This window comes from Seriola dumerili, unplaced genomic scaffold (genome assembly GCF_002260705.1).
Source record: "Seriola dumerili isolate Sdu_G_001 unplaced genomic scaffold, Sdu_1.0 BDQW01000134.1, whole genome shotgun sequence".
Taxonomy (NCBI): Eukaryota; Metazoa; Chordata; class Actinopteri; order Carangiformes; family Carangidae; genus Seriola; species Seriola dumerili.
The window spans coordinates 1,642,367-1,656,264 of record NW_019174389.1 but is presented as its reverse complement, the minus strand read 5'-3'; the positions used below and the strand labels follow the sequence as shown (position 1 = coordinate 1,656,264).

At 40.1% G+C, this 13,898-nt stretch overlaps 1 protein-coding gene across 1 annotated transcript in view; it reads right to left on the bottom strand.

Annotated features, from left to right (window-relative positions):
- The window catches only part of gbe1 (1,4-alpha-glucan branching enzyme 1), a 90,176-nt gene that overhangs the window by 38,799 nt on the left and 37,479 nt on the right, over positions 1–13,898 (bottom strand). Inside the window, exons 11-12 of the mRNA XM_022748900.1 lie at positions 6,950–7,060; positions 6,687–6,858 (exon numbers count right to left, since the gene is read on the bottom strand). Coding sequence (XP_022604621.1) covers positions 6,687–6,858; positions 6,950–7,060 — 283 coding nt within the window. The remainder of the gene's footprint in view (positions 1–6,686; positions 6,859–6,949; positions 7,061–13,898) is intronic.

The following is a 13,898-nucleotide window of genomic DNA, read 5'->3' as shown; positions in this document are numbered from 1 at the left end:
TACAATGACATCAAACAGGAGGAAAAAAACAAAAGAACATAAGTAGTCAGAAGATCAAATAGGTTGTAAACAAGCACACTGTTTATCCAGATTATCTTAACCACTTCATTTGGAGGAAAGTTGCGTAGAAAAACTATCCATACACATAACTACAGAAAAATGGTTGGTCGCAGTTAACCCAGCAATTTTACATAGAACAGTTTGGCTTCTAGTTTTACTGTTTGCTGTTTGTTTGACTAACCTGCGGGTTTGTTTGAAACCTGTGGGATCCGACTGCTCATGCTTCATGTTTCTCTTTAGTGATGTTGGTGCTTTGATCTCAGAAATGAACTTGGTGAGGTCAGTGTTATTATTACTGATATGACTGTTGCCCAAAAAAATTGTCAACTCAAGTTATCCTTTTCAGGCTTTTTAGTCATTCTAGTGTCACGGCTCATGGGATGGCAGTGTCAGTGGGTCACTCCACCACTTTGGTCCAGACTTAAATGTCTCAACATTCCAATCTCAATTCCCTGATTATTCTTCTACCGCCTCCAGCAGGTTGACATTTGTGGTTCTGAGTGAAATGTCTCAACAACTACCGGGTAGATTGGCATAAAATTTTGTGCACTTTTTCTCAGGATGAATTGTAATCACTCTGGTGATCTGGCAGTGTCATCTGGTCAAAATATGTGCAAGACTTTGTAATGTGACTAAATACCTGCAAAAGTAATGACAGCTTTACTGTTTGTTAAGTGCTAATTAGCAAACGTTAGTATACTAACACACGAAACCCGTGAACATTATACCTGCTTGGAAGTTTTCTCTGCTGCCGAAATTGGTTTTCTTGCCAGGAGCAGGTGGTGGTGATTATCGCTCAATGACAAAGAGCTTCGGCCATCATTGTGGCAATAATACGCCTTCTGAGCAGCACTACATTTTCAGGGGAAGATTGGAGGTTGCTATTGGAAAGTGATGAGACGGGCTGGGGCTAGCTGGTTAGCATGCTAACTACAGTAAAAGAAAAATGTGATAGAGACAAGAGTTAACATTGGCGTTGCTTCAGTCTCTGATGACAGCTCTTGGTGAGTAAAGAAATGAAGTTCGATCCTGAAGTCGCAACGTTTCTTCTAGACTGGTGAGTAAACAGCTGTTGACGCTAACGCTGGCTATGTGGCAATAGCAAAACTTACAAATATCACCTTTAATATCGGTATTTTAGAATTGTTATTGTGAGGATGTTAACATGCTAAAGTTTGCATGTAGCTCAAAGACTAAAAGAGGGTAGCATGGCAGTAAACTTGTCTTATAGAAAAAAAAAATGTTGAAATTCAGGGAAAATTAACCAGTGGAAATGTTAAAAACATATATAATATGGGGCGTCAAGTGGTGCAGTGGGTTGAGCAGGCGCCCCATATGTAGAGGCTACAGTCCTCGCTGCAGTTGGCCCCAGTTCGAATCCCGCATCGGATGGCCCTTTACTGCATGTCATTCCCTCATTCCCCCTCTCTCTGCCTCCCCATTTCCTGTCTCTCTACTGTGCTATCCAATAAAGGCATAAAAAGCCCAAAAAATATACTTTAAAAAAAAAAAAACATATATAATATAAGAATAACCTGTCTGGTCATCAGATTTCATGTTGCCCTGTTAGACTCTGGCGACGTCACCACCTCCCCAGATGTCAGCAAGTAAAACGTCAGCACCAATAAAAAAAAGGAACAAATATTTTCCTTTAAGCACTAAGATTTTGCACCCATGCAAAAGGGTGGAAGAAATAACTAAAGTTGGTTGGATGATGTTGAAGCTTAAATTTATAGTGGTTCCAATAATGATATGATTAATGGGGGGCAACCATGTTTACACAAGGTTGTGTCAGACAGCTTTTCAGCTGGCACATCCCATTACTCCTCTACACAGCCCTGCATCAGATAAGGGCCTGACAGTGACACAGTCCCCTCAGTAATTAGCAGCACAAGAAGAAGCCAAGGATCAATGTGTTTTCCATTGGAGGGATTCTGGCAAAGGAAGATCAATGAGGGAATCTGAGGGGATGGGAAGGCGGGAGTCGCATAAGGTTTTAGATGCAGTGCGAAAAAGAAAAAATTAAGATGGAAATGCAAAGAGACTGGATGCAATGTGTATTTGCACTTGCTAGATTGATCTCTTGTTGCTGTTTTAATGTACATTCCCAGTTTGCACATTAAATAAGCATTACTGGTCCAGCAGCAGGGACTGGCACGTGCAACCAAAGGCACAAGACTGAAAGCACAGTTAGCGCTCAGTGACATTATCTATTTGAAATGTATGAGGAGCAAGCACTGGTTTTCAATTCATCGTCCAGGGCCACAGTATAATGGTTGCCTGTTGCATTGTAGCACTCCATGAATACAGAGTGCTGGATAAGTTTTTAGCTCAATAATTTAGACTGTAAATCTGCAAGGTTATCTTAAGTCTCTGTGAGCCCTGAGAGTCAGGAAGTGTGAGTGGTTTCATTCTGTCCCTGCCGATGTAATGATAAAACCACTGAGGCATTTCATTACTGCCACGCCACTTGGCGCTTTAATGTCATTGACACTCCAACATCCCTTACAGTATCCGTCTCTTAGCATCTCAAATACGAATGCTCCCTCTGTCCTCTTGCTGTGTGGTGTTTGCTATTGGTCATGAGTAAATAAATGGGTTTTTCTGGGCTAGGCACTTCAAATTGATTTGCTTGCTCAAACAATTTGCTCTTGCTCAGCACTGGCTAAATGACTCTCCCGTCATTGATCCATTGACACGGCATGTCATCTCTGATTCACTTGATTTTCTTTTTTTCCTTTTCTTGAGCATTTCCCTAATGCTCGCCCACCCAATGGCCTTGGATGAACTTCATTGGAGTGTGTCTTTGTAGATTTTGAAACTTTTTTTTTTGTCTGTTCCCTGATTTTGTGTTCTTCAGGAAAAGAAAACTTTTAACTTTCATCCATTATTACTGTTATCAAAAGATGATGGCACCATTCTTTTAGTCAGCCAGACAGCAGTTCTCAAAAGAGAACAATATTCATTTCCCTGTCTCCGTAATACCAGTCTCCTTTCCATATCTCTGCTCTTCAAACCGCTGAGGATTATTTGACAGAATGGGGTAAATTAAAGTTTGAATTGTGAGTTTGTCTTATTTGTCTGAGTAATTTTGCACACTCCAATTTAAGGAAATGGAAAAGAATTAGCAGTAATTGTTAGTGAGTAATCATTTTGAAAAGGGAGATTTTATTCAACTTTACTTGGGTACTTATGCTATTCTTTAGAGCAGCTCTGTTCATAGTCCTGAACAGTTTGCCCTCTCTCCAAATCTATGACACAACATCTACAAACAAAAACCAATAAATTAACTGATAAGTCACTGCTGTCTGTTTCAGTAAGGATCAAGATTGAAGTATTCACAGGTCCTCGTAAACCCTGTGAAAAAAACAGAATAACTGAGGGAGTGGAGGACACTCATATATGTGTTAGACTATCCATAAGCTCCTGCAGTAAAACTGGTGATAAATGGCTTCCAGTCTGGACTGAGGCAAACTGCATCAGCAAGAGGAACTATCTTTGATCTGGATTTTAAAAACTGCTCACAGCCAGCAGGACAAGACTGAGGATCCCCATTAGGGGCAGATTTCATCAGGCAATCACAGAAATGTTTCCAAGACAGGTGAAAGACTTGGAAGTGATTTACATACACATTCTCCTGTTGGAATTCAAAGTGAATATAAATTCAGAATACCAGTATTTATAATTGAAACCTGAATCTCTGTGTGTATCATTTCAGCAGCTGTAATTTTTATTTAGTTTATCCTACTGGATAATACACAGAAAAGACCGATCCAGAAGATGCAAATGCAAGAATGTACAAGGTTTACACCAATGGGGGGCAAAAACATTATATACATATATATATATATATATATATATATACACACACACACATATATATAGAGGTATGGATAGCACAAAGTTAAATATATATTACATATTACTACTTTGATAGACAAGACCATCAACCATATTTTTATAAAAATATTAACGGAAACTGTAAAGAAAACAATATAAGCTTTCTGTTTCTGTTGTTTCTAGCTTTGTAAGTATACATAAATAAATGAATAAATAATGTGCAGAAATAAATAACTAAATACATAAATAAATGTGAAATAAATACATTTTGGTAATGAAAAATGCTATTTCTGTATTTTTTTTTTATTAATTAATTAATTAATGCCCTTATTCATTTATTTATTTATTTTTCCTATGCCGTTTTTGTCCTTCATATGTAAGAGATTACTCAACCTAAAGTGACTGTACTGGATTGGCTTCATAAATACAGTGAATTCTTATAATGAGTTGCATGCCCCTTTCATGCTCTTTTATTATTGCCTTATTTAGACAAACTGAAGCCTTTTGATCTGCACGAAGACAATTTATGGATTACTTCAGGCATCCTTGTTACCGGGGTGCTGCTTAAATCAGTCATCAACTAAAACTTAACACTCATTAAAGATTGTCATTTAAATACTGTGTATGTTTACGAGAGCACATCTTTTTCAACAGAAGATGATCAACTGACTTCATGAAATGATTGTCAAATTGACTTATGTTTTTCACTCACTGTATCAACTCTTCATGATTCTGATGCTGCACTGATTGGTTGAGGGTAAATGTGGCACAGAAATCCATGGGTACAGCACCAAGAGTACAGCCGAGTGTGCCTTTTAGCTATACTTTAGCCAGAAAATCAGATATAATTATTATCAACTGTCCTTCAACTACCCACATGGGGTCAATTCTCTGACATCTTGTTCATTATGAGCTGCCCTGCTATGATTGTCTATCGAGAACAGCTGCTTTGATTGTGCTTCTTTCCCCCCACACATCAGTGCACTTAGCAGAAATTCACCAGGCGTTTCACTCTTCTTTTTTTTTTTTTTTTTTCCTCTATTATGACTGGACATCGTGGTGAATACTGAAGAGTGATAATGAATCCAGCACGGACATTGTAGAAATATTTTTGATTGTTTAGACTCAAGAGATTGACCGGATCACCTTGTCACCAGGTGGAGCTAAAATGCTGTGGATCACAAGCGTAGGCTGTATTTACATTAAGCCAGAGAGCAGCACACCCAAGGAAACACATTTCCTTCAACCAAGGTCAACTTCCACTGTCATTAATTATCACTTTATTATCTTTACCAGCAGGCCTTGATAAAGCCGTGCCGTAGCTCAGATGATGTCTGTGAAAATGAGGAGCATCTCAACAGTGACTGAGAACTGGATCCATTTGTGAAAAAAAAAAAAAAGAACCTATCTGATCTTAGACAGCTTTTGTCCTGTATTTCACCATCAGCTCTGGAAAGTGAGTATTAATGTCAACCCCACTTCAAAAGGATCCTTTGATGCTTATCATCAGCCTTGACTCATTGGTGGTGAGCTACTCCAGAGATATATTCCATGAAAGAAATATAACAAATCTAATAACTGGGCACTTTACCCCAAATGGAAAATAAGCAACAAGGACCATGTCAAGTTATTTTAAGCCTTTAGGATTTGGAATATATTTATTATTGCAAAGGTAAAAATCTGTTTTTTTAGTCTTACCCTGAAGCTAAAACACACACGATGACATAATGATACGTCTGAAAATTAATGACAGTACAGCACAAAGGAAAACACTAACAGCAGCGTAAATGAACACAGTAGGGATAGCTTATCAATTAAATATTTATAGTGAAGCCTGCTTCTCCCTGTTGCCTGTGGAGGACTTGGATGGACAGGAAAATAAATGCGTGTTTATATCTGTTCGGTGAGCACTTAAGGATTGTTGTGTCTGCCTGAGGGGAGAAGTTCAAATTCCGGAAGAATACAGTACATGAGAGGGATCTGAAGTGATTCCCCTCATCTCTTTTAATAAAAAATGAGCCAAACAGAAGGACGATGCCTCATAATCATGACCTCTATCGCCTCTTGACTGTTCAGCATTTCAATGCCACCTCAACCGCACAGACATGGTGCGATTAATAAGATGGCCTCAGCAAATGGTATGGTTATGTGACAGCATATGACATGAAATGTGATTTGATTTATTGTGTCACATGTAATACGATACATGATGTGAAAGCTGAATCGAAACGATTATACTTATGTACATTATAAGCATTTTATGTCTGAATTTTGAATTGGAATTTGCATAAATGAAATTCAGTCATGTAAATCATGTAAATATATATACATATATATATATATATATGTATATATATGTAGGGTATATTAGGTTATTGTTTTAAATTAAACAATTATTTGTTTACAACACAAAATGTCAAAGAAAAAAAAAATGTAAATGCCCATCACAATTTCTTGGAGCCAAATGTGACATTTAATTGTTTGTTTTGTCTGACCAGTTGTTCAAAACCACATATCTAATTTACAATGATGTCAAGCAAAGAAGTAAAAGAGAGATACAAAGGACTGGTGATGGAAATGAATAATGGATTGTTGTGGATTAACTGTTTCAAATCAAAAAATCAAAAAAATCAACAAATCAAAAAAAGTATCTTATTGAATGGCAGACAGTAAAGGTATTCAATCATTACTAAATGACTGCTTAATATCATTATCCTGGTGTACAGTATAATTGACTGTATATACAGCTGAAGTGTTAGATTCCCTGTGTTACCGGGATGACTCACCCATGAAGTTGAGGTAGCCTTCTCCACCCAGGCCATGAGTGAGGAGACGAATCATCTTATGCAGCTGTATGCCGCGGTCAATGACGGGTGTCATGGGAACTATGGAGCTCATGTTGGTGTACATCTCCTTGTCCATCAACCAGAAGGCCAGGGTCTTATCCCCAACCAGAGCCTGGAAAGGTGTGATAGGCTTTATAATTCACACTGGTCTGATGCAGACTCTATTGACTGCAAAGTATAGGATCATGTAGAGAACAGCCTACCTGATCATGACTTTCTGCATAGGCTATACATTTCTCTCCATAGCGCCTGTTGGTCAGCGTGTAGACAATATTGCCCATGCTCCAGTCCTCATCCTTTAACTCCTTCAGGATCTACACAGTGACAGAGAGGGGTTATTGAAAAAGGGAATGATAGATGTGTAGCTGAGAGATCCAGTCGGGCTCTGACTGATGTCTGAAGCTCTGTATTTCAGTTCTGGCAGTCTTTCTACCTTTTTTAAGTTTTCTCTGGGTTACACTTCTTTCTCAGATCAATCTCTGTTTTGACATCTCTATATCCGCACGGTGAGTTATGTCTACCTTTGAATGGCGGTAATGGAGTTTTTAATAACTTCACTACAGCCCATGGGTAGTAAGGCATCAGCTCTCCCCACCTGAGATGGGCAAGGTCAGAGCCTCTCATCCAAACGGAGGGATTCAACAATAAATCCAACCGTGGAATCGGTGCCCTGTCGCTGGCCTGCCCACATGCGCACTTCCTGCCGAAAGAGTCATTTTCAGGGGTCAGAAGGAAACGGTGGGCTACCACAACATGCACTTTGAACACATGTGCCCTGCACTAACACTGTGCCCTAATCACTCATAGTTACACAAGCAAATAGTAGCACAGGGCAGAGTAAAGATAACCACATGTACTGCAGCAGGCATAAAGCTGATTTATTGAACAAGAGAGATGCTAGAAAGCCACAGTATCAGTATCATTCCTACATGTAAAAAAAACTGAGTTTATGCCCTCCAAGAACCCTTGGTGATAGACATGCGGTCTGTGTGATTGGTGGGGGAGTTGGCAAGTCCAACTCCGTGACAGGCTGAAGTCTGCTCGGTGGAATTGGTCATGACAGCTGATTGACATGTCAGGAAACCTTTATATTACTCTACAGAGCCATAATCCTCTGAGTAAAGAGAGTAAATTGTGCCGATCAATATGTCTGAGATGAACCGGCTGGTCCACCTAAATAGAGGCTTTCCCGCTCTATATATCACCATCTGTTCACATTCACTCTTCTTCACCTCAGCCTTGTGTGGCCATATTAGTCAGTGCCAGTGGCACCAGAAAACCTCATCGAGGCGCACGAGACATCATCTACATGTAGGACAAATTCTCAGACCTTTTAACTCCCTGTGAGCTCAATGTGCCGCCTCAGATCCTCAACACAAGCCTTGCTTATCCATCTTTCTGTTTAACATCAAACCTGATCAGGCCTCTGATGCTTAGGAGCTTACAAAACCGTGGAGAAAAACTGGTCCGACCTCTTAAATCACCTTTTAAGTCACAATTCAACAAGCAGGCTTTTATATCGTTTTTATCAACCTCAGACACCAGGTCAAATCTAATGTCTACATTCTGGTCTATGTCAATGGATTTTAATGTTAAAATACATTTCTGTTTATAAAAGAAAAAGCTGGTTAGTTTATGTAGTTTATTCGCATGTGTTTTTGACAAACTACCTGTTCCTTACTACATGTTCCTTTTTAACTTTTTTCGTAAATATTTAATATTATAGAGATAAACTTAAAGATTTGAAGCCATGTTTTCAGGATCATAGAAAATGAAAAATGAAAAATAAATGTTAATATATGGTAAAAAATTTAAGCAAAAGCAAAAAATGAATCTTAAAGACATGTAGCAAAACGTCTACATCTAATTTATATTAGGCCACTGCATGGGATGGCCATGGCTCAGGAGGTAGAGCAGGTTGTCCACTAATCAGAAGGTCAGTGGTTTGATTCCTGACTCCTGAAATCTGCATGTCTAAGTGTCCTTGGGCAAGATACTGAACCCAAAATTGCCCCATATGTAACATCAGTGTGGCAGTGTATGTGTATAGTAGAAAAATTTTATATGTTTGGAAAAAAAGCTCTGTATGAATGTGTGTGTGTGTGTGTGTGTGTGTGTGTGTGTGTTGTTGATGAAAAAGTAGGACCATAAATCCTGTGTAAACCTATGGAATATGAGTGAAGGTTGGAAAATTGATTGGAAGATTCTGAAAGAAAAACATCATGTTCATATAGCAACATACACATAACCACAAGTGTGAAAAATATTAACACTATGAAGAGTTAAATTTCCAAATAATCATGGCAGATGAGTCATAGCTACCAGGTCTCTATTCTCAACACATGGAAAATATCTTGTTAAGGCAGACAGGGTAAGTAGGACCCTGGACAATATTACAATACAGTAGTTAATAAATGGATAAACTGAACAGTAATATAAAATTTAAAAATTTGCATTGCAACACCAGCTAAAAATAAATACATCATCAAAATGCTTGTTTCTTTTTTCCCCACCAGCTGCAATATAAAAGCTAAACAACTGAATCTGAAGAATATACCCCAGGGATCATCACAGCCACCTCCACATCCACGTACAATCAGACACTTTACACTTCCTTATGAATCATTACAATTCAATTCAAGCGCAAAACTGGTCTGGGAGCAATTAATCTGGGAGTGGGACTGTCGGAGCGGAGACAGGAGTGACTGGGTTGACGACTTCTCTACCACCAGCTCACCCACATCAGCCCCGACCAGCCGAGCTTCCTGGCATCACTGACACTCCACTTCATCAATGATAATGAGCACGGCACAAATCTTACTTTACAAGCCCGCTGTCAGGCGCCAACCAGAGTGCCCAGATTAATTAGGCAGAGCCGGAATAAAAAATAAAAAAAAAATCTATCCGTGCAGGATGAGGTCATCTCACTGCCACGGACATGCTGCGACTGATTCAAGAGCCTCTCTGCTACCATCTCATGGTGCTGGGAAGGACTTGGAGGCAGAGATGCGTTTAGTGTAAAGCTTGTTTTTTTTTTTTGTTTTGTTTTTTTTTTTACATTTGGTGGCTGCCCCAAGCATCCTGCCTCTCCTGCAAACACATCTACTGCAACTTTGTTTGAGTTTGCGTTACCATGGGGATATCCTCTCTTCACACATACAGTGCCGCCCCCAGAGGTGAGCTGGGAATGAAGGTGTGCAGCGCTCAATCCCGTGGATCAACCTAATGCCTCCCTATCTTTATTTTTTCACAGTTTTAGAAATTAATGAACTTTCTGCCCACGCAAATGTGTCTGCCAGAAGCTTTGCTCAGCTGAAATGCACTCCTCCTCAGCCCACCTCGCTGAAGAAACGCGCACCGTCTCCATCCTGCGCCGCCAGTTAACACCATACAAGGGAGGCCTCACAGTGCAATTAGCTAATAAAACAGAGCAGGATAAAGCTGAAATGCTTCATCGAGCTGAGGGTGACGCTTGGCGCGGGGGGTCACAGAGAGTGGGCGCCCTTTAAAGGCTGTGATGAAGCCACAGACATGTTAACATAAACAAGCCGGAGTCCACCATTGCTTGGCGGCAGCCTGAATTCTTATTAAGTCATGTTAATTGAAAGCGTTTCCAGTATGATGGACAGAGCAAAGTATGAGCACCAGAAATGGATTTTCCCCCTGAAACTAACAAGGAGAGAGCTGTGCAGACTGATATTTTCATTCAATTAAACGGAGGAAGAGAAACAAAAATCGGGACAATTGACTCAGAGGTCATTCAAGTTGAAGAGCTGAGAGAGGCAGAGGGATGCTGGAGAATTCTCTGCATTGCCTTCTCTTATTCAAGCTGTGACCAGCGAGCCCTCTACCTCCTCCGCCTCTAATTGTTTCAATTACATCTCAATCTATTGTAGCTGGAGGGAAGGGTGCTTGTTAAATTAGAGGGCTTTTGTAATATTATCCATTAGGAGTGACAGCATTTTATGGTCATAATCAGATCGAATCATCCAAACTTGTGCTGTGCGCCTTATCTGGTCCTCTCATTAGGATATCTTAATTTTTCACAGCCTGTTGGTCCTAACAGCCTTCTGCAGCCAGTAAATGAGTCATATCAATCAGTCATGCTGAGGACGAAACACAGCATGAGGCCCCGCTCGAGGAACCAAGAGAGATTCATTCGGGCACACATGTGAATCTATAAATAAGCTCACAGCTCTGTTGCTCTGTCTCTTTGTCTGTCTTTCCCTCTGTTTCTTCCTGCCCGTCTCTGTGTCTGTCTGTCCATCTTTCTGAACGCCTGCCCTCCCCGCTCCATGTCTCCTTCTCTGCAACACACACCTCACTGGAGGCTCCCCTTCAGTCCATTCAAATCCCTCCCTAATTGACACTCTGTGAGAAGAGGCAAGGCGAGCCCTGAGTGCACTTCACTGGCTATACCAAGGCATGTTCATATGAATGCTTCCCTGCACAGAAATACATGAATTTCACCGCTCGCTTGCTCCCCTCCATCTTCACGATTCACGTGGCGTTGACTCTCATCGGGGAAGCAACAAATTTAATTGAAATATAATGCAACCAGAAGAAGGATCTAAATGAATATTGCATCGCAAGCAATATTGTTTGAAAAGTAAAAGCAGCAGCAACCTCTCCTGAGGCATCCCGAGGATAATCCTGTGAAAACTCTGGTTACCGTGGAGGAGGCTGCGTCTCAGCGGTACAGCACTGCCTGCCGCACAGCTAGTGCAAGCATCACCGAGGAAGGTCAAGTCTGGGACTACCCCCCCCTCCCATCCTCTCCCTCCCTCCCTCTGCCCCTCTGTTCTCCTCCCTCCATCTCCGCTACTGAGTAAAACCCACCGCTGCGAGAGACAGACTTGATTAACGATGCATAGACTTCCCCCATTGAGAAACACAAGAAACTGTAGTGCAAGAGGATGCATGCGGCGCTGAGGTCACACACTTCGCTTTGCTTTTTCACCAAAATACGAGCAAATATAACTTCCAGTGTGGGCTCGTAGATAAAAAAGACACAGCTTTACATGAATCTTACAACGGATAACCTCTTTAGGCGTTCTGCAAACAGCATTTTTTTGTCAAATATCAAAGAAGAGCAGCTCTCTGCTTCTCTAAACATGCGCGCATGCACGCACGCACACACACACACACACACACACACACACACACACACACACACCACATACACACACACACACACACAAACAGGACACAAAACAATCCACATTCACCAGCCAACCCAAACAGACAGAAACATCCCCAGGGATAACCTGCTGCCGCTCTGTTTCCCTACAAATGTACTTTCTAAAGTAATATTTGCTGATTTCATAAAAACACTTTGGCATACCAACGACGAATGGGTGGCATTTTTATTAATACAGACTTTGAAGAAAACACCAACGGGGCCAAGAAAATAAATTATGAGTTATGTACTGATCCCAAGTACTGTAAATTTATCCAAGTTCTCCAGAAGAGGCAAACACTGCTCCAAAACAAGGCTGGAAAAAAACCCATGTGCGGCTGGATGTCGGTGCCATCAAAACAGAAAAGGCAAGAAACAAAAACTTTCAGATGAAGAAATATATAATAACCTTTATTTATTTCTGGATGGATGGATGGGTATGCTTGCACTATCCCTGTGCTACTTGGCTTCAGTTATGGACTTTCATACCTGATGGCTGCACAGTTATGAACAATGTTTTCCCATTGTGGGCCATTAAGTACTTTCACAGTGGCAGTTTGGGCTGAAGTGCCGAGCTAAAGGGTGCTTCAGCAGTTGTTGTGGAAGGACGGAGAATATTTGGCGCCCAGAATTTCTCATCCAGTCTGAAGCAGCGCCGGGTGGTAACACCTCACTCAATAGTGTTATCATCTCTGCCAGTAATGATTAGTGATAGAAAGCTCTATTTAAGAAGCGATATTAAATATTTAAGTTGTTTTTGTCACTGTTTCTGTTATCATCCTAAATACTGTATCAGACTGAGGTTGAATGATCTGAAAATTAGGTCCCATCACTGTCACCATGTTCATTTTCTCATAATTGTTGGCCCAGCTGACGACTGATTTTATGTGCTAAATCTAGTGTTAAAACTCTCATTCAGAGCTCCATAGACTTTTATGTAAAAACTAACCACCAGTGGAAATCATAATGTGAAAATTAAAAGGGAAAATTACATTTTTTTTTTTATTGTAAATTACAAAACTACAGCCTCCCTAATTTAGGCATTTCAGGTCCACCATGTCTGTCCAAGTAAAATATTGGTAAATTATCTATGAGAATTAAATACAAAAAGCAGAGGGATGGGAGTCATCTACCACTGTGGAGGCTGCTCGCTATCTTTCCTTCAGTAGGTGTTTCTGTGTTGGAGTGTGTACACATTAGTAACATTTTGTCTGGGAGAGAGCAGAGCAAAGAGCTGCAAACGTTGCTGTACAGTATGACTGATGCTAACCTTCACCAAACATGGAAAAAACTCAAAAACTCTGACAGAAGGCAAGAAAACCGCTCTGGCCAACAGAACCTTTACTCACAAGACTTCTCTCTTCCACAGAGCAGTACAATCAAAACAACTATCAAATGACAATGTGGTTCATTTCTTAGATAATGTTCACTCTACTACTACTACTACTACTACTGCTGCTCCTGCTGCTACAGTACTACAGTTAAAAAAATGTATTTATGATGGGAAATGTGAAGTTTAGAGTCACAATATATTAAAAAAAAAAACAGATTTGTAAATATGTTAAAATAAAAATGACATTGTAACATTCATTTAAGCCTGAAAAAGCATAAGAAATATGGTGAAGGGAGTCATGGCTCAATAAATATCCAGATTTCATTTCATGCTCTTTTGCCATTTAATGAAATTTATTCCTGCAAAATCCCTTCAATTCAGTTTAAAACATATATTTTTTATGTTTCGGTATTACCCATTATCCTTAAAAACAATTGACCATTTTCCTCTTTCATTCATTGTGGGCGAAATCATTCTCTGTATTCCCCCTGACAATGAGGTGAGGATGACATGAGGATGAGCATTTATTGTTGGTTGTTGTGTTTCTAATTTTCAGCTATTCAGAATGTCTCGACTGGTTTGGTAAAAATCAACAGAGCATTGAATTCAAAACGAAAAATAACGTTTGCTTTGACATCAT